The sequence below is a fragment of the Spermophilus citellus genome, assembly GCF_964194105.1.
Source record: "Spermophilus citellus genome assembly, chromosome: 10".
In the NCBI taxonomy this organism is placed as follows: domain Eukaryota; kingdom Metazoa; phylum Chordata; class Mammalia; order Rodentia; family Sciuridae; genus Spermophilus; species Spermophilus citellus.
The window spans coordinates 86992785-87013879 of NC_138197.1; the positions used below are offsets into that span (position 1 = coordinate 86992785).

Consider the following 21095-nt stretch of genomic DNA (forward strand, 5'->3'; position numbering starts at 1 on the left):
TATATTACATTAACTATTGTGGGAAAGTTGTTCAGAGCAAAAGGAAATTAATTGTGGCTAAAGTCCTCAAGGACACTTTGATGAAAAATGCCCTAATGGTGGCAAACTTGAGCAGAATGAAAGCAGGCATATGGCATTACTGGGCAGAAAAGAATATACATATGATATTAAAGTAAAAGAATAAATGGTGGTAGACAGTAGTATAAGGAGAAATTAGATACTTGCTGTGAGTTCAAATCACATTTCCATCTGTTTTATTAAACTGCTATTGTCTATAAATGTCTCTGACTTAGAAGATACTCAGTAATAATTTGGGGAAAGAATGGTAAAGATATGTCAGATGACTTTGGTTGGATTCGATGTATTTAGAAATAAGACAACATTTAAAGGTTTATATTTAATACGACTATCAGAATGAGACTGAATTTTCCTTGTCTCTCACTTAACTCTTTCCAGACAGTTAGAACAGATAGCTCCAATCCTACTAAAATTTTTTAGGTGTTGATCCCTAGCTGGAAAAATTTATGTGAAAACTCCCAAATAGATTTAACAAACAAAAAAAAACACAAAACCTTGGATAGTAGTGAACAAATGCTTTGATATTGCTTCTCTATGTATATGAGGGCACAATAAAATAAACAGCTGTAGGATCGTCAAATGCACAAAATCGAATGCAGAAGATAGTCTTTTAACATTCTAAAACGAGTGTCCCCCAATAAAATCGTCTGTAGCTGTATATTATTCTTACTAAGGTCCTGCGGCTCTAGAACTGGTTTTTTGATTCACGAAAGCAGTGGGTCTAGCCAGAAGTGAGGCTCCGGGCCTTAGGATGGTTAAGGAAGCACCAATTGATCCGCAATGCGCTTGCCCAAACCGCAGCAGCCTAGCTCTGCAAACATCACAAATGGAGGTGGGAGGGGAGGTGTGTGTGGGAGGGGCGCGTGGAGGAAAACAAGAACCCTAGGCAGAAACCAAGAGCACGCTGATTGAAAGGTTGTATCCAGCACAGCGGCTTAGATCGCCTGCAAATCCCAGCATCCCCGCCTCCCACGGGAGCCAGTGAGGAAGAGACAAGTTCCTACAGCCAATCACATCCCAATACAGCCTATCACCCTACTGAATTCTGGGACTTGTGGTTTTCACGTGGCAACACTACATCATGGTGGTTAAGGCTAAAAGCCACGCACGCGTCCGTATTAAAACGAGAGCTCCATTTTATGTCTTCTGTTGGTCTCTAAGCTAGTTCCCTATTATTATTACTCCCAGACCTTACACGTCTTAGGAGTCACAAACGTTTTCTGTCAATGTCATACGGAAGAAAACATTCAACCTATTTTCTGAAAATATACTCGTCCCACTAGTCTTCCGTCCATTAACCGTCGCCCTAGAGTCTCGCGAGAACAGCCCCGTTGACTCGTTGTCATGCCTCCTGAAGGCGGTTCACGCGAAGACTGACACTGCCTTCGGCCAACAGAATTGCCCTTTAACTAGCCCCTCCACAGCGGGCCTGGAGAGGCCTCGTGAACTCTGACCTCAGCTTTCCGTAGCGTCCCGCGTCTGCCACCCCCGCCCGCGGAGCGAAGGAGGCGGGTTTTGGCCTCTTGCCCTAGGGAGCGAGTGCGGAGGGAGTGGGAGCGAGACGGCCCGAGTGGAAGTGTCTGGCTTCCTCCCGTAGAGGCCCTGCTGTACGCCCCGCCGCCCATGTACGCCGCCGTCGTTAGGCCGGCCCCCTAACTCTGCTTCCCCCGGGACAGGCTCACGTCTCTTCGGGGAGGGGGCATCCTGTAGAGGCGCCTCCAGTCAGCGCCAGCGTCGCTCTGCGACCCTGGAAGCGGGAGCCGCGGCAAGCGAGAGGAGGAGCCCCAGCAGCGGCGGCAGCGGGCAGCAGCAGCCACAGCGCCAGCGAGCGGGATCGAGGCCGTCAACATGGCGAGCGCTTCGTACCATATTTCCAATTTGCTGGAAAAAATGACATCCAGCGACAAGGACTTTAGGTGAGGTCGAAATCCGATTCTAACCCACCTCGGGGGTCCCCCATCCACGGCCCCGGCCTGCACGCCGGCCTGGCCCCACCCCTTCGGCCTTGGCCCGGCTGCCTCTCTTCCCCGAGGTTTTCAGCCCACCGCTCACTCCCGCTTCCCCGCGGGTCTCCTCCAGCCCCCGCCCCCAGCCTTTCCTCTAGGCGGTTGTCCGCCGCGGCTCCGATCCCTTCCTTCTGGGTCTCTAAGCGTCCCCGCCGCATTCCTTGGCCCCGGCGACGTGGTTCCCGCGTCCGCGGCAGTGCGGAGGCCCAGAGTCACCCAGTTTTGTAGTGGAGGGAGTCGCTCTAGGCGCGGAGACCCGGCGGCTAGGCCTACTCGCCGGCCCTCCAAGACGCTAGGCCTCCGAACGCGCCCGGGCCCTAGCTGCTGCCCGCTCTCCCACAGATGTGGACCTGGCTGCGTTCAGCTGGAACGATGAACTTTTTTGAGCTCTTCGCTGATTGGGTTATGTACTCTTTCTTCGGATAATGCTTTTTTGAGAAGGTGGGGAGAAGGGGGAGGGGAGCGGGGATGGAGGAAACTTGGCCGGTAGGGTTTTCCCGCCAGCATCTTGTCAGTCTTCCTTGTCAGGTGAAACCCACGCAAGATCACGGGATTTCTGAAAGTCTCGTATCCTTAGATCCAAAATCACTGCCAGAGGGTTGAATTGCTGAACCTTAAACCACGCAAACGAATCTTCTTGAAAGACGGGCTGGTGAACATGAAGCTTTAGTACAGTAGTTCTGATCCAGGAGACTCGTACTGTTGATTTCAAATTCTTGTAACATGCACATTTAAGATTTGTTATATTTTCACTTTTTTTTTTTCACACTACAGGGATTGTTACATTCCTTACTGCCTGCCTTATATTTCTTCACAAATAAATAACCTCTCCATCAAAAAGAAAAAAAGCTATTGATAACCTAAGTTTTCCTTCTCTTGTGCTGTAGTAATTGTAATTAGCGTTCTTTTTAAAAGAACCGGCAATCTTCAATTAAAATTATGGGTAAAGAACTTCCTTTTCTATTTGTATGAACAGTAAGTTTTAACACCTGAAAATGTGTTCAGACCTTGTTTCTTGGGAAGAAATTTTCCAATTTCTGAAAAAAGGAACCATGAAAAAAATCAACGATGGTGTTCCAAAACAAATTTGAAAGTTTTGCTACCAAGAGAGCTTTTAAGTGTTCTATTTGTAATTTCTAAAAACTAATTTGCTGAAGATAGTTTAGTGCCCTGTTTGGGTTTTTTTGAATTTTAGATTTGTGTAGTTCTAGGGCCAAAATCAAGATTACTGAAGGAAATAGAATTTTTATGTATTGTAGGATGGGGTTGTAGTTCAGTGGTAGAGCGTTGGCCTAGCATGTGCAAGACACCCTGGGTTGGATCCTCAGCACCACATAAAAATAAATAAAATAAAGGTATTGTGTACAACTACAATTAAAAAACAAATATTAAAAAAAAATTTATGTATTGTTTTAGGGATTGGGATGCTGTTTGATTCCCTTTGGAGTTTTGCTTTTTCACAATTCGAGTCTTGAAATTTAAATAAATGTTTGAATGGAACATACATACATACATACATACCTTTGGATCATATAAGGTGTGTGGTGTGATTTCCTCGTACCTTATGTCAGATTGGTTATTCCTATAAAAGTACTAAATTTCATTCTGATTTTAATTTTAGTCTAAAGGTAGTGCTTCCGCCATACTAATACAATTTCAACTAGACTGAATCAGATATGGATAATGTTTAGGAAGAGTAAAGAAATCATGTCATGTGGTGATACCATGGATGTGATTATTGATTGAAGTTCCCTTATATTTCTGGCAAAAGAAAGTAATGCATATATGCCCGAGTTTTTGTTTTCTAAATAAACTATATGAAAGAAATAATACTTTGATGTTCAACTATAGTGATTGCTGAACTTGATAAGAATTATCTATTTACTTGGGTTGGAATGCATCAAAACTTTGCTTAGAGGGTTGGTTTATTGATATAGTTCTAATGGTGAATGTTATTAAATGTATCTTGAGGAACAATAAGTGACTTTCAGTAATTTGGCATCTTTAACGTTTTTATTAACTGTTTTAAAGACTTTCTTGTAATATGCTTTAGCCATCTGTTAACAAACAAGTCCTTGGGACTAAAGCACCTTGTGTATTAATTAACAGACATTTAAAGATTAAAATAGCATTTGAAGTTTTTTGAGGATTTTTCTCCATATTTTCTATATAAGCATTTATTTTACATTTTTTAAATGATGCTTTGTTCACATAGAAATTTAGTTATTTTGATGTAAGTACTGGAATCCTGATTACATATTTTAAAATAATTAGTGCCAAGAGGATCTTGAGGGCAAGGATAATTCACATTATTGGATGCCTAACTAAGGTGTCTAAAGTACTCTATCTTGTACAAAGGAAAGCGGAAGAAAATAGTGCTGCCAAAATGAAGGAAGTTCTATTTTCTTGATAGAATCTAGGAGAATTTTACCCAGTCACAAGATAGGAGTTCTAGTCATGCACTATTCTTTGTTGTGAACTGTGAGATCTTGGGCAAGTTACTTGAGATTACATTTTCACTTCTGAGAGGCTTGCACAGGTATAATTACAAAAGGTCTCTTAAGGGTCTGAAGTTTCAGGTTTCTACTTAGCTAACTATATAGCTCGTTAATGAAGACAAGGTAGAGAAACATGCAAAATTTAGAATTTTGAAATTCCAGCATTTTAAGATCTTTTTGTAGATAAAAAACTTACCAGTTTTTTTTATTATTATTATTTCATATGTTAGTATTCTTCATTATTTGACGGTAGGATATTAAGAGTTTGGAGAAATGGAGAAGCTTTGGGAAGAGAAATGTCAAGACTGGAACCTTTTAATAAAATGGGACATTTGTGTGTATCCTAATAATGAGGATAGTGCCTGTCACGTACTAGTCTTAAATTTTTGGGGAAAAAAAATCTTTAAAATAATAAATGTTAATTCAGATAACTCTTTAAAATAAAAATGAAGAAACATTCTTTAGGAGAGTACCTTAGAATAGTTCTCATCACTTACTTAAAGGAAACACCTTCTGTTTCTCCAACTCCACACCCAGAAAACCTTTATATCAGTATGTTTTGGTGATTAGGTGATTGTGTAGATAACAGAGTGAAAGCTTTGAGGTAAATGAGCCCTGTGAGTGAGTAGTCCATACATGACTATTAATAGTGAGCATTCAGTGGGTGGAGGCAACTTTTCATCTGCTCACTACCAAAAGTATTGCAAAGAATCAAAAGCTAAGGAAAATATTCACTTGTCTCTCTGTACATATATATTTCTGCTTACTGTGAACGTCATATACTTTATTTATTCTTCATAAGTAGTAAAAGTGGACAGTAACTGTATTACCATTAAGGAAACAGATTTGGCTTAGTTATTTCCCCTACATCATGCTAGATTTGGGATTTATAGAACCTCTTTACCCATGAACTCTTATTTCCTGCCCCCTCACTAATGTTTATTTAAATAAAACATGAAGATATATAACCTTTCAGAATCACATAATCTGCCCATGAACTCTTAATTACCATGCTATGTTTTAACTAGTGGCATTATAAGTCAGGCCTTAAATTTCAGTTGCTTCTAAAATTAGGCTTATGGAATATTTTATGCTGGAAAATACTTTTAATAATTCTTTGAGAGGAACTTCAGAAAGATCCATTGCTTGCCCTTAGTGAGTATACATGTTTGCTGAGTGGTCAAGACACTATTGTAAAAAGATAAATTATACCATGGCAATGTGTAAGTGTTAGGCATTAAGTGGCAGAGAAGATTAAAGTAAGAAGATTCATATTCTTGGAGAGATCTTAGTAAGGTCTTGAAATTCTCAGTAGAAAATGTGAGAACAAGTATGCAAGCACACTACAAAATTTCACTAGGGGAGGGGGAGAAAATAATCTTGACTGTAGATGGGCAGGTATTGTTCAGAAACTTGTTAAGGACAGAAACCTTGTCTTACTGAACTGAAACCTGTAGAATTCTTTAGCCTTGTGGTTCTTCAGTAAGTGCTTATTAGATCCAGAGTTAAGAAAAAAAGTGTGTGTGTGTGCACACATATATAAATATACACACATATATAATAGAATTGTAAGAAATCCCTTTAATAAACCATTGTAAAATCATTTTGTTTAAATACCTCTCTATACAGTCTTCATCACTATTATAGAATACGAGTATTTCTCAGTTGCAGAATGGTTTATGATACAAGTTTGTTAAGGTGTTTTTGGATATTTGAAGACATTTTCTCTCGAAAAATGTTTAAAATGCTAAAAAAAATTAGACCTTTTAAGGAATCATAAGCAAAACACTGTTTGAGCATTAACAGGAAATACCAATTGAAATTATTTTGACTACTTGGAGAAAATCAGGTGTCCTGAGAAGAAATAGATTTGTATTAATAAGGTGATTCCTGGCACATTTTAAGTACTTAGCAGATTTATGGCAGCAACTTAACTTGATTTTACTCAACATGATTTTTCTTTATATAGATACACTACAAACATTATCATCAATGGTTAGGATTCACTATTGAAGGAGGGAGGGGGATGTTATAGAGGATACTTGGAAGAAGAATAAAAATTAGTTTTATTTACTTGAACATCACTAAGACTACTTACTGTAAGCTAATTTATAGCCTTTCAGGAAATAAATGAGAAAAAGTTAAAACAGTGTTGTGTGCTCAAAGGCTTTGAAATTTGAAAGATAATTGGTTTACTGGGTGATGCAGTTGGCCCATATCACCTAGATTTCTGTTGTAATCAAGGGTGAAATTGTGTTTGGATAAGAGGAGAAAGATTATGGTGGAAGTTACTCAGCGTGCAGTCAAGACATCTACTTTTACTGTGTTCCTGCTTCTCTACATTGGATTTACTAAAGATAAGTTTTCCCTTCAGAGAACTTCTAGTCTCAAAGAATAATCCAGGAGTATAAGTACCAGACCATGACAGTCTTGTTCATCAATCACTGTGTTCACAGCACAGTTCCTTATGCTGGGACCCCCAAATACGTTTGAGTAAATCCCACTGAAAGTCCAAAGCAGAATACCTTGGTGTCACCCTTATCCTGCCTTTCTTCTCTTTAGTCCTATGATGAGTATTTCTCAAATTAGTCTCCCTACCTCAGCCTTTTTCCTAATCTAGTCTGTTGTTCGCTCTTGCATAAAGGAAATAAATTCTTTATTTTCAGCCAACTACTGCCTCTTTCACTAATTTTCCTGATGACAAAATAAATTAAAACTTTTTGGCTGTTGCCTCTCTGAGTTCACTGAAACTGCCCTACCTGAAGTCTCTAGCATTCAGTCTTCTGATATAACTGATTCAGTGAATATTTTCTTTTTTGTTTTAATTTTTTTAATACATGACAGCAGAATGCATCACAATTCTTATTACACATATAGAGCATAATTTTTCATATCTCTGTATATAAAGTATGTTCATACCAATTCATGTTTTCATATATGTACTTTGGATAATGATGTCCATCACATTCCACTATCATTGCTAACCCCCTGCTCCCTCCTTTCCCCTTCCACCCCTCTGCTCTATCTAGAGTTCTTCTATTCCTCCCATGCTCCCTCTCCCTATCCCAGTACGAGTTAGTGAGCTTATATCGGAGAAAACATTCACCATTTGTTTTTTGGGGATTGGCTAATTTCATTTAGCATTATCTTCTCCAACTGCAGCCATTTACCTGCAAATGCCATGATTTTGTTCTCTTTTATTGCTGAGTAATATTCCATTGTGTATGTATGCCACATTTTTAATCCATTCATCTACTGAAGGGCATCTAGGTTAGTTCCACAGTTTAGCTATTGTTAATTGTGCTGCTATAAACCTTGATGTGGCTGTGTCCCTGTAGTATGCTGTTTGGGTATAGACCGAAGAGAGGGATAGCTGGGTCAAATGGTGGTTCCATTCCAAGTTAAGGAATCTCCATACTGCTTTCCATATTGGCTGCACCAATTTGCAGTCCTACCAGCAATGTATGAGTGTGCCTCTTCCCCCACATCCTCGCCAATACTTATTATTATTTGTCTTCATAATAGCTGCCATTCTGACTGGAGTGAGATAAAATCTTAGAGTGGTTTTGATTTGCATTTCTCTAATTACTGGAGATGATGAACATTTTTCATATATTTGTTGATTGATTGAATATCCTCTTTGATATGTCTTTGTATTTGATTTGCCAGAATTTTACTGAGAATTTTTGCATCTGTGTTCATTAGAAATATTGGTCTGAAGTTTTCTTTCTTTGATATGACTTTGCCTGGTTTTGGAATCAGGGTGATATTGGCCTCATAGAATGAGTTTGGAAGTGCTGCCTCTTTTTCTATTTCCTGAAATAAATTGAAGAGTATTGGTATTAGTGCTTCTTTAAAGGTCTTATAAAACTCAGCGGTGTATCCATCCGGTCCTGGGCTTTTCTTGGTTGGTAGGCTTCTGATGGAATCTTCTATTTCATCACTTGATATATTGGTCTGTTTAAACTGTGTATATCTTTGGTTCAGTGAATATTTTCATTGGTCTATCTATTTGATATTTAAGTACTATTTATCACTTTTTTTCCTTTCAGAGTTTCTTACATAGGTATCCTGGACACAGGTTAGGCTTAATGTTCATCACAGTGAGGGAGAACACATACAAAGGGGTCTTGGAGGTTGTTATTTGGGTCATTTAAGGAAAGGTCTAAGGAAGTAGGGCTTTACTTTAAATTGATGTTTCTATGACCTAGCATCTTAAATTTTATAGGGATTTCTGGGCAGTGGTGCATACCTGTAATCCCAGCAACTAGGGAGGCTGAAGCAAGGACTGTAATTGGTAAAGAAGTAGCACTCATTTAACTAGAGAAGGGGGACATTTTGGTATTTGTGGTCTTCAGTGACCTTGTCTGAAATGGATGTTCTATGAGATTGTTTTATGTCAAAGAAAAGTATGTGCTTTAGTTGTAAGCATTAAGTCAGTTTTAATAACATTTGGGTTTAGATATGAGATTCACGTCAGTTTCTGGATGTCAGGGGCTGCATATTTTTGCTGGTGGTTGTTTTTTGTGTGTCTGTTTTTTCTTCCAGTTCCTATTTATGGCCAACTGCAGATGAAGTTGTGCTACAGGACTTTGATCCATGGTGATTATATCTTCATTGTGACTGAAGATTTTGTTGATTTAAGATTAGCAACATACCTATTCAGGGTAGTTGTACTTAAACCAGAGTTAATTCTTTCTCATTCTAGTGAAAGATGAGTGATTGAACCATATGATGTGACAGTGGCTGTACAGTTACGTTAAGACTAGACAAAGATACATCAATGGTGGTAATACCCAAGTCTTTCTACTTCTTTCTTCCTCTTTATGCATTATTTTGCTTTAGTCTAATCCATTTTGAAGAACTATTTTACCTGATAACCTCAAATGTAGTTAACCCTTATTCTTGTAGTAATTGCTTTCTGTGAAGTTGCCACAAACATCAAATTTTCATATATGGAACCCTTGCTTCTATGGAAATTAAAAGGTTAGATTATTCTGAGCCCCTGGTCAAAACATTTTTTATAGTTTTATATGTACTTCTGTTTAAAGACATTTAATATACTTGGCTCATTAACATTGAACTCTGAGTCAGTAGCACTGTAATCCATGCCTGAATGAAGCTTATCTTTTTTTTTTTTTTTTCCCTTAAGGCCCATCTCAGCCTTCTTGCACTGAGGGATCCTAGCTGGACAGCATTTTAGAACTGTGCATGGGGCTGTATTAAATAGTAAAATCACTAATAAAGGTACCAATGTGGAAAACCTGGCACTAAATAAGCTAAGAAGATATTTGTTTATAATTATGAGAGTTGAAACATAGAGTTGAAAGTAGGAGGCCGCTGAGAATAAATGTGTTGAGTGATTCAAACTTTTTACCATTCTTTACTTGTTTGCAAATGATTATGAAATGAGGAGTATTAATTTTGGGCTTATGAATAAATATAGCCAGTAGGCAAATTTGCAGATATGTATCTGCAAAAATTGAGGATCAGCTCTCCATTTTTCCCCATTTTTATTGATAACCGTAATTCAAACTACCATAATTTCTTGGTTTAGACTGCTGTACTGATTCTCCAAACTGGTCTCCATTCAGTCAGGCTAAATGAAGATTGGTTCTCTCTAAAGTGTTGTCCATAGTAGTGGCTAGAATAGTATTTTTGAAAGGCAGATCTGTTTATTGCATTTACTTCCCATCTTGATCCCATATGCCTTTCAGTATACTTTCCATTACTCTTAGAATAAAAACTACAATCCTAATGTGATCTACAAATCACTTTAATTTCATCTCTTGTTTACCTGACAACAGTTTTCTCCCTACTCCTGAATAATTCTGCCTGTTCTTCAGAATTTTTCTTCTCTGACCCACAACCCCTAATTTAGTCTAGGTCAGGTTACTTTGTTATTCCACTTTTTTTTCCTTGTTGGCATATTTCTTTATGCATTTATCTCACCTCATGACTCTATAGGTACTTATGTAATTTTAAAAATTAATATGCTTTTTACTAGACTGTAATGTAAGCTTCACATTAGGAAATATGTCTTCTTTGGCTATTCCTTATATCCATAGCAGCTAGTATAGTACTTGATACACAGTAGATTTTCATTACATAGTGAATAGACATATATATATATAGGGCCATTCCTAGCTTGGCCTCAACCTACATTTTCATTTTTTTCTATTAGGTTTCTGTGCTTTAGTCACACTAAACAACTACTCATTCCTTCACTGTGATGTTCTCTGCTCCCTGCCATCGCTACCACAAAAAGAAAAAAAAAAATGTAAATCCCAAGCCAACTTTTCTCCGTGAGATCCAAAATGACAGGCAGTTCTTTGATGTACTCGTTTTTTTATGCTCTTGAGTGCTGTTTTAAAGCAAAATGTTTAACAGTAAGAGTTGTCTATTTACACTGGGCGCAGTAGTACACACCTGTAATCCCAGCAGCTCCAGAGTCTGAGACTGGAGAGAGGGCTGAGACAGGAGGATCACAAGTTCAAAGCCAGCTCAGCAATGGAGAGACACTGAACAACTCAATGAGACCCTGATTCTAAATAAAATATAAAATAGGGTTGGGATATGGCTCAGTGGTTGAATGCCCCTGAGTTCAATTCCCCATACCAAAAAAAAAAAAAAAAAAAAAAAGGCTCAGTGGTAGAGTGCTTGCCTAGCATGTGTGAGGCACTGGGTTTGATTCTCAGCACAGCATGTAAATAAATGAATAAAATAAAGGTTCATTAACATCCAAAACATATACTTAAAAAAACAAAAGTACAGGACTTAGTCTGCATATATCATCTTGGTCCTTAGCACCATAACCTAAAAGGGTAATGTCTGCTGAAGGGTCATTTCCAAATTAGCTGTTGAATCTGCTATGGACAGCCTTTCAACTGGTCTGACAACTTTCCTTAGAAGGAGATATATTATGCAATTTTTAAATTTTTTTTTAATCAAATTAATGGAAGAAAGTACTCCCAGAACTTTCTGGCTTCAGAATCACCATTCAGAAGTAATTCTTGATATTACAATATCTCAATCCACTTTTTCTGATGTTTAAAAATACTGTCTATTGCTAATTTCGCTGATACTCATTTCACCTTTATTTATTTATTTAAATTTAACCTTGGGTTTTCAAAAATTGGTAGACTTCTTTATACAGAATAAGCTTTTTGAGGTCAGGGCCAAGACTTATTCACCTTTTATCTTTCCTTAGCTCTTAGCTTAGCCTTTCCAGCCTATAATAAGCAGTGAATAAGTAAATTACTAAGGAATGAATTTGTGTACTAGAGCTCATTTAGAACCATAAGAACAATTTTTTATTTGGAATTATCTGCATTTTCACTTAAGTTGACGATCAGTGTTTCTCTTGAAGCACTTAACTGGCTTTGCAGAGGTCTTTGGGTTATTTAACTTCTATAGTTATGTAATGTATTTTATTTAAGTAAGATGGTTAAGTTGCTTTTCAGTGCATTGTATGTAAAAGCACTTGTATTAATGTGCTATGCAGTTTTCTTCCACTTCAAAATATTATGAAAATTATGTGGTTCTAATTTTGTCTTCATATTTTATAATGGGAAGAAACTTCCAATTTTTTAAAAAGTACATGCCTCATTTTTCTTTTATTGTCTTGATGTGGATATAAACTTTATAAGCTGTTTTACAGAACTTGATAAGAATTGAACTACATGGCTTACATATAGTTTAAAACTTAATTAGTATTAAATGAACATCTTGGTTATTAGAATTATCCTTAAAATTATAAGTAGTGAATTGCTAAATTACATTGTCAGCCTTTACCATATAGTTTATTGCCACACTGCTTATCTTCATAGTTGTTTGTCAGTTTAGCTCCAATTGTTGTCACTAGCTGTGTTTTAAAAATTTAAACATGGATTTTAACATTCACGCATAAAACAAAATATTCGATTTTTATTCAAACTGGATCAGGTTCAATAAAAGAGAAAGATGTTAATAAAAAGGTGTTAAGTAGTTGTCATTTAAGTTGGATTATTTTAATGAGTAGAATGTAGCTAAGAATTATGAGAAAAGTTGATTTGGCTTTAAACAGGTCTTAGGGCTTTATTTGAAATTGAGTACCTTATATTCTGAGAAACTAATTTTAAAAAATAGTAAATTTTGTGGTAATGTACATTCGGGAAAAACCCAAGATCCTATTTATCTTACCCTCTATTCAGCTTTTCTATTTAAAGCTTAGGGTAGATGATTGATCACTCTAGGGTATTTTCAGACTATTCAGTGCTAAACTTTACTTTCTCTAAGATTCTTAAGGAGGGGGGAGAGGTAGATGTCAGATACAACAATTTTCTAGAATTACCTCCTCACCATTTTGAAAATACACTTGATTTCTTGTGACAGAGTTGGAATGGGCATGAGACTTTATACTGGAAAATTTCTAGTAATTTATAATATGTGACCCCTGATGGAACATACACAATTATGGTATGAAGAATGTATTCTTAATGTTTGTGGTTAAGGGCTTCATAGATAAATTAAAATCCTATGCAAAAAGAAAAAAAAATTTCCCTAAAAATAGTAATAAAATTACTTAGAATGAATGAACATTCACTGCAGGTCATGTTAATAAATATGAAATCAAGACTGACCAGGGGATAATAATTTTGAATGATGTTACTTAGACCTAATATAAGAGCATATTGGGACTTAAAAAAATATACATCTGAATATAATAATTTTTAAATATAATCTGTTATCCTCTTTGGTAGCATTTAAATTTATGATCACTTAAAAGAGTTTTTGTAATATACTGTGTTCCTAATATGTAAAAGATATAGCATTGGATTTGAAAGATGCTTTATTATTATTATTTGTTATTTATTATTAATGCTTTAAATTTTTTGAATTAACAAATTTTAATTTGTTAATAGGTTTATGGCTACAAATGATTTGATGACAGAATTGCAGAAAGATTCCATCAAGTTGGATGATGATAGTGAAAGGAAAGTAGTAAAAATGATTTTGAAGTTATTGGAAGATAAAAATGGTGAGGTACAGAATTTAGCTGTCAAATGGTAAGTTGAATTTTGCTACTCCTGTGCCTGAAAACACTCCATATGATTGGTAATTATCTTATTTTGTTTCTAGATTTTTAAAAATAAATTTTAGGTAACTAGTGAATGTTTAGTGTTTGTGGTATATATATTTCCATACATAATGTAAATTAATGAGCTTTTCATGGTATTTCTTTAACGCTTTTAGAATATATATAGGGAATTCCAGAAGCAATGGTTCTCCAACTTATTTGACCATAGCCTAATTTTTCATATGGGTAAAAGCCTGTTTGCCTCTGAAATATTAATTTCAATAGTGATGGGATTTAAAAACCAAATGTTGAAGGAAAATCAACATTCATTTTTTAAAAAAAACTTATTATTTAATAAAGAATGGAAGCAATCAAAGCCATAGTTAAAACTGATGACACGATGGTTACAAAGAATCTTTCCTTAAAATAATGGAAATTCTAATTGTTTTTGGATATATAATGCAATAAATAGGAGCTTCTTGTTAGGCACGATGTTGGCAGTTTGGTTTCTGCTTAGAATAATTGGGTACAGAATCTGAATTCTTAAAATTTTTTGTTAATATACCTATTTAATATGCAAATACTAAATTTTAGAAATCTGTAATTTATATACCAAGTTATTAGTAAGTATGACCTTCAATTTTACACAAAAATCAAACTGAAGTTATGTCATTTTTGTGTTTATCTTTGGTATCCATTTAAATAAAGCATTGTTCCATTATTGCTCCTTTGTTGAATCCTTAATAAAGGTTTCAAATTTATTTTAGGCTAAGTTCTTAAATATTTGCTGTAAAAGCAGGAAGAAAATGAAAAATCATTGGTCAACCTAAAATCTATAGATACACAGTACAAATATCTCTAATTTGGAACATTTGTAAGTTTAAAACACATCTTCAGGAAATGATAAGTGTAGAATAATATAACTGAATTAGTAATTTTACTCTTTCTGTGTTATAATTGTTTCTTGTATGCCTGATAAGCAAAATTCAGCTTTGTTCAAAATGTGCTAAACATTTACTATCGTCTTAAAGCAATAATAAGTAGTAGTCTTTGTCCCAAATTGAGAGTAGCAAAGTACATAGTTCTTAATTCACTTAAGTATGAATCTTTACTCAAAGAGGTTGCAGAAGAAATATTCAAGAAAGTAAAGGAATTTAAGATAGAAAAGAATTCATTACCCAACAGAAAGATCTAAAAAGGTTCTTTGAGGTTTCAGATGTCTCTGAAATCTTAAAGAACAGATACCTCCAGTACAGATAGTTCTAGTACTGTTCCAGAACATAAGATCTGAATACCGTCCACTTTTATTTAAACTAATTACTGACAATAAATCTTGACCAAAGATAACACTAGAAAGGGGCAACTAGAGACCTCATTTAAATGTTCAAAAATAAATATAGCAAAAAGTTAAGAACAACACACCTATGACCTTCTGGGGTTTAACACAAGAGTGTAAGGGTAATCACTTCAATATTGTGTGCTTTATGAATATAGTTATTTTGTCATATTTCCTATCGGCAAAGGAAGAAAGTACATAGTTGTCAACACACTGATAAAATTCAACATTGATTCTTGATTGAAAAAAAAACAAACCACAAGTGCATTCATTACAATTAGAAAGGTGAAAACACATCTTCTCAAAAAACCAACACCATACTAAACATGCCATTAGAATGAAGAATAGGTCTTTATCTTTATCTCCTTGACAGAATTCATTACTTGTTTCAGGTAAATCACTTAATAATATAGAAATTGAGGGTCCCTGTTTATCATTAAGTATTACATTTCTTCAAAAGCTAATAAAATACCAGATAAATTCATACTAAGGTCAGAGACAAAGCATCCAGGTATGTTTTTGTCTTTCTCTACTTTTTTTTTTTTTTAAGAGTATTAGTCACTATAAGGTACAATAGGAAAAAGCAAGTCAGTCAAGAAAAATGTAAATAATTCAGTGGGTTAGCAGAATGTAAAGTTTAAAAAATTAGTAGCGTTTCATTTATGAAAATCAGTAGCTTTTCATATAAGCAGTTATAACCAATTAGAAGCTATAATGGAAATGAATACCTATTTACTATAGCATCAGAAAAGACAAAACACCTAGAAGGAAGTGTAACAAGAAAATTTAGCAGTGGTCATCTTGAATGGGAGTGTTGTATAAGGTAAGGTTACAATTTTAACTTTTTCAAAACTTTTAAGAGGAAGCCAGTGCATTAGTATTCACCTGTAATTTTAGCAACTCTAGAGGCTGAAATAGGGGGATCACAAGTTCGAGGCCAGCCTCTGCTACTTGGCAAGACCCAGTCTCAAAATAAAAGCAAACTAAAAGGGCTGAGAACGTGGCTCAGTGATAGAGTGTCCCTGGATTCAGTCCCCAATACTACCAAAGAAAAAAGTTCTGGGAGAAAAACTTTAAAATATTCTTAGATAAAAATGTTCTCAAGCAAATGGAAAGACATCTGTGTCCTTGGATAGGGTAGCTCAGCATCAGCATTGTAGAGTTGAAGCTAAGACAAATTAACTAAAGTTTATTGGGGCGGGGCAGGCCTGTATACATAAAAGTTGAAAAAACTGAAAAAGTAAAACTATTTCTGGTGGTATAGGGGTAGTATTTAGCCCTATGAAACAAAAAAAATCATACTATTATGTCTATAATCAAAGCAGTTAGGTAACTGGGGCATTCATAGACCAATGAAACAAGTCATAAGGGCGGCATCACAGGGGGAAAGATGGAACACTTCCCCAAAAACTGGAAAACCAGGAGCTGGGGATGTGGCTCAAGCAGTAGCGCGCTCCCCTGGCATGGTGCGGCCCGGGTTCGATCCTCAGCACCACATACAAACGAAGATGTTGTGTCCTCTGAATACTAAAAAAAATAAATATTGGAATTCTCTCTCTCCCTCTCTCTCACCCTCTCTTTAAAAAAAAAAAACTGGAAAACCATTTGAAAAGATGAAATTGTACTCTTATATAGCATCTCAATTCAAGTTTACATCGTTCAGATTTTGTTCACAATAAATTGGCTTCGCCTGTTATAAAACATACAGTGGAATATAGTATGTGTTGCTTTATGTCTGGCATTTTTTTCTCTCCTAATATCTGTGAAATTTGTTCATGTTATGTGTATTAATAGTTTATGCTTTTTTTTTTTTAATCGTTAGTAGTTCACTGATGTTATAATTTGCTTATTTATTTGGTTACTTTCCATGGTTTGGTTATTGTGAATAAATGAACATTCTTGAAACAGTCCTTGTTCGGTCATGTATCTTTAATTTCATATTGCCTAGGAGTGAAATTGCTATTATCTATTTAGGTCTTTGAGAAGAGTTATTTCCCAAAGTATATGTTCCATTTTCTTAAGATTAACCAAATGTGCCACATTCTCATTATTTCTAGTTGGGTTGGTCTTCAGTTTTAGCCATTCTAGTAGATGTTTAACTGTGGTATTAACTTAACGTTTCTGTCATAACTAATGATGTTAAAACCTGTTTCATATATTTCATTATTGGCCATTTGTTTTCTGTGGATATTTTGATATTGAGTTTGTCCTTTCATTTATTAAGTTGTAGCATTTCTTCATGTATACTGGACACAGGTTCTTTGGCACATACTTTTTGTAAATATTTTATCCCAATTTGCTGAATTTAAGTTGGTTTGTTTTTTGTGGTGCTAGGAGTTAATCCCAAAGCTCAATTGTATTATTTAAAGACAAAATGTCTACATTGACTCTACCACTGACCTATATCCCCAATCCTTAATTTTCTTTTCTGGTTATTGTTTTCTGTTTCCTCAGAAATCTTTGTTTACTTTGGGTTACTAAAACTTTCTCCTAATAATCCTTACAGGTTTAGTTTGTGTTTTTAGTTCTATGATTTATTGTGAATAATTTTTGCAGAAAATTAGGTTCACTTTTTTTTCATGTGGATATCTAGTTTTTGTAGCACTACTTATTGAAAAGACCTTCTTTTCTTACTGAATTACCTTTGCATTTTTGACAACAAATCAGTTTACTATAAAAGTGTCTGTCTGTAGACTTTCTTCTGTTCCATTGATCTGTTTGCCTGTTCTTATACCAGTTTTTTTTTCTTTTAACATTTATAAAGATTTGTGTTATAGTGTACCTACCATATGGTAGATCTTGGTGAATATTTCCTATTTCTTAAAAAGAGAGTATATTCTTTAGTTGTTGGTTAAAGTGTTTTATAAATGTCAGCTCAGGATAGTTGATAGTGTTTTAGATTTATATCTTGTCTGACTTTCTTTGTTTGGATAATCTTGATTACTAAGAGGGATTTTTAAATTTCCAACTATAATTGTTGATTTATCATTTTTCTTTGTAATATCAGTTTTCCCTTCGTTTTAAAATTGTATTATTTAAAGACAAAATTATTGGCATTTGTTTAAACAGTTAGGAAAACTATTCAGGGTTGTTGTGACAGGCGTCAGGATTATTGCAAAAGCAGACATGGAAATTCTATATTCTTTTAATCCCAAACATGAAAGAAAGTTCCAAAAAATATAAAAGCAGTACTGTTTCTAGTACTTTTTCTGATTTTTGAGAATGTAATTACTTTTCTTAAAAATGATACTATTCCTCAGATATTTGTCTTAACTGTGAATACAAGGATCAGTGGAGATTTATAGCCATCAAGTAAAATGAAGGAATTAGGAGATGTAAAATCACATGAGACACAGGAGGGTGAGCCAATTCTTACCACTGAGCTGTACAGACCCAGCAAATACAGAGCAAAGGTCAAGGCCTAATTGAAAAGTGGTCTCAGAGGAACCTAACTAAAATTTGGTGACTGTGAACACATTTATTATAATTGTTATGTCTTCTTGATATTTGAGTCTTTGAGTATGTTTTTCTTGTAGACAACAGGTAATTGGATGTGGCTTTTTTTTTTTTTTTAACTTAGTTTTTATAATTTCTGCTGTTCGGTGGAGTGTTTAGTTGATTCACTTACATTTATTGTAAGTGTTGATACGGCTGGATTTTGGCATATCATTTTCTTTTGTTTTCTAGTTTTGTTATTATTTTCCCCCTACTTTCTTTTGGGGTAATCATATACTTAATGCAGCACTTCCTGAAGTTTGGTCTAGAGGGGCCCTGGTATAGCCCTTGACCCTGAAAGGGTCAGACTGTCATGAATAATACTGAGGACTTATTTTTCCTTTTGATTCCATTTTCTCATAGCGCACAGCATTAATTTTCTAGAGGCCACATGATGTGCAATAGCACAACAAACAGTGCAAAAGCAGATATGGAAATTCTATATTCGTTTAATCCCAAACATGAAAGAAAGTTGCAAAAATGTAAAAGCAGTACGGTTTTTTAATTTTTGAGATTAAAATTACTATTCTTAAAATGTTACTATTCCTAATATGTAAGTAGTTTTATTTAATTTTAATATGGTAAGCATTGACAGATACATCCACTTAAAGATAATTTCTTCAGGGTCTTAAGTGATTTTTAAAGTGGGTCCTAGACTCAAAAAGTTGGGAATTCCTGTTACATGTTTTGTTTTGCTTCTTCTGTTGTCTTTTAAGATGTGTCTCTTTATAGACTCTAGGGATTACAATTCATGCCTTAAATTTATCACAGTCTATTTAGTTAATATTGTGCCACTTGATATAGTTTAATTCCTCCCCGCAATAATAGCAGTTCATTTACTTTCCTCCTGTTGTGTGTGCTCCTGCTTTTTAAATACATTGATAAGTATGTGTATGTGTGTGTTTCTATAATACAACATTTTTTATGGCTTGAGGAGCAAAATACAGCCCTTTAAGTGTAGTTTATCATGTGTGTACACATATACCATTTCTGGTGGCTATAGTTATTCTTTTCTGTTGACCCAGATTACCATCTGGTTTAATTTTCTTTTAGCATAAAGATTTTCCTTTGCTAATTAATTCTTAATACTACAGACCTGATGGTGATGCATTCTTTCAATTTTTGTTTGTGTGAAATTGTCTTTGTTTCTATTTTTGAAGAACAATTCCACCAGATATGAAATTCTAGATAGACTTTTTCTCTTGTTTTTTGAGTTGTTTTCTGCCATTCAAATAGTTGTTTTCTAAAAGATAGTTTTGGAAATTTTGCAATTGTTATCTGCAGAAAGGTTAGTTTAGCAAAGCTATTCTGCTTATTCCTGGAAGCTACAAATCTTTAAATTAATTTTTGGAATCCCTTTTATCTTTATTTTCAGTTTTCATGGTTACACCTTAGTTTTTTTTTTTTTTTTTAAGAGAGAGAGAGAGAGGAGAGAGAGAGAGAATTTTTTTTAATATTTATTTTTTAGTTCTCGGCGGACACAACATCTTTGTTTGTATATGGTGCTGAGGATCGAACCCGGGCCGCACGCATGCCAGGCGAGCGCGCTGCCGCTTGAGCCACATCCCCAGCCCTACACCTTAGTTTTTATATATATATATATATATATAATCTGCCCTGTTTTTATTATCACTGCCATCAATTTAGATTGGGCTGTTCTTGGAGTTCTCCAAACAACTTGTTTTTCTTCCTTTCTCTTAATTTCCCAAATTGCAGTGCCTTCTACTTCTCTAGTCAAACAATCAGCAGTTATTTCTTGAGCATCTGTGTGTGAGACATTGTTTGTCAAACTATTTTCATGTCACTTACACTTGAAAAAATACATTGACTCCCATTTTTACTACATCACGCTTAAATTTATTGGCTTGACTTTAAAGGTGTTTTATAATATCCTAGTAGGACCCTATCTTTCCTATTGTGGTTTCCATCTGCCTTTTGTATCAAACAATTCTTTTTACTCATTTCTTCCAGTATGCATTCCATTCATTCTAGTCTTTGGTCTTTATAAGAGCTTGTCTCCCCATTTGAAATGTGCCTCTTTTCTAACTATGTCTTCAAAGTCCAGAACCTAAAAATCTGTTGTTTAACATGTTAAATCCACTAGTGAAGGCTAACATTGAATTTAAGAGTTTATTTCAAGAAATTGCAAGATAGCAGATGCCTTTCTCTCCTTTCCTCCCTTTTTTCCTTCCTTCCTTTGGTACTGGGCCTTGAACCCACCACTTTATACCTGGTAGGCAAACACTCTACCATTGAGTTACATCCTGGTGCCTTTTGTTTTAAATAGGGTCTCACTAATTTGCTGGCCTCTAAACCCTTCTGCTTCTCGGCCACCTGAGTAGCTGGGATTACAGGTGTGTACCACCAAACATGGTTTTACTTCATTATCTTATAGATAAGTGAGTTCTTACCTCACTAGCTATGTAGTAAATTTTCAGTCATAGGGACCATACCTCCTTTGTTATTTAGTAATCTTGAATAAGCTTCTTGATAACTGTTCATCCATCAAACTTACCTACTATGTGTTAAAGTCTATGGGAAGGTAATAAACAAAGGACTTTCCTCCATAAAGAAGTGGCTCAACCTGTGGATGTAATGCAAACCTTTATTAACAGTATAAGATA

The 21095-nt window shown here is 35.3% G+C and overlaps 1 protein-coding gene across 1 annotated transcript in view; it reads left to right on the forward strand.

The window, feature by feature from the left end:
- Positions 1-1522: 1522 nt before the first annotated feature.
- CAND1 (cullin associated and neddylation dissociated 1) overlaps positions 1523-21095 on the forward strand; it is a 37892-nt gene continuing 18319 nt past the window's right edge. Inside the window, exons 1-2 of the mRNA XM_081309968.1 lie at positions 1523-1994; positions 13486-13629. Of these exons, the coding sequence (XP_081166094.1) occupies positions 1927-1994; positions 13486-13629 (212 nt within the window). The 5' untranslated portion in view covers positions 1523-1926. The remainder of the gene's footprint in view (positions 1995-13485; positions 13630-21095) is intronic.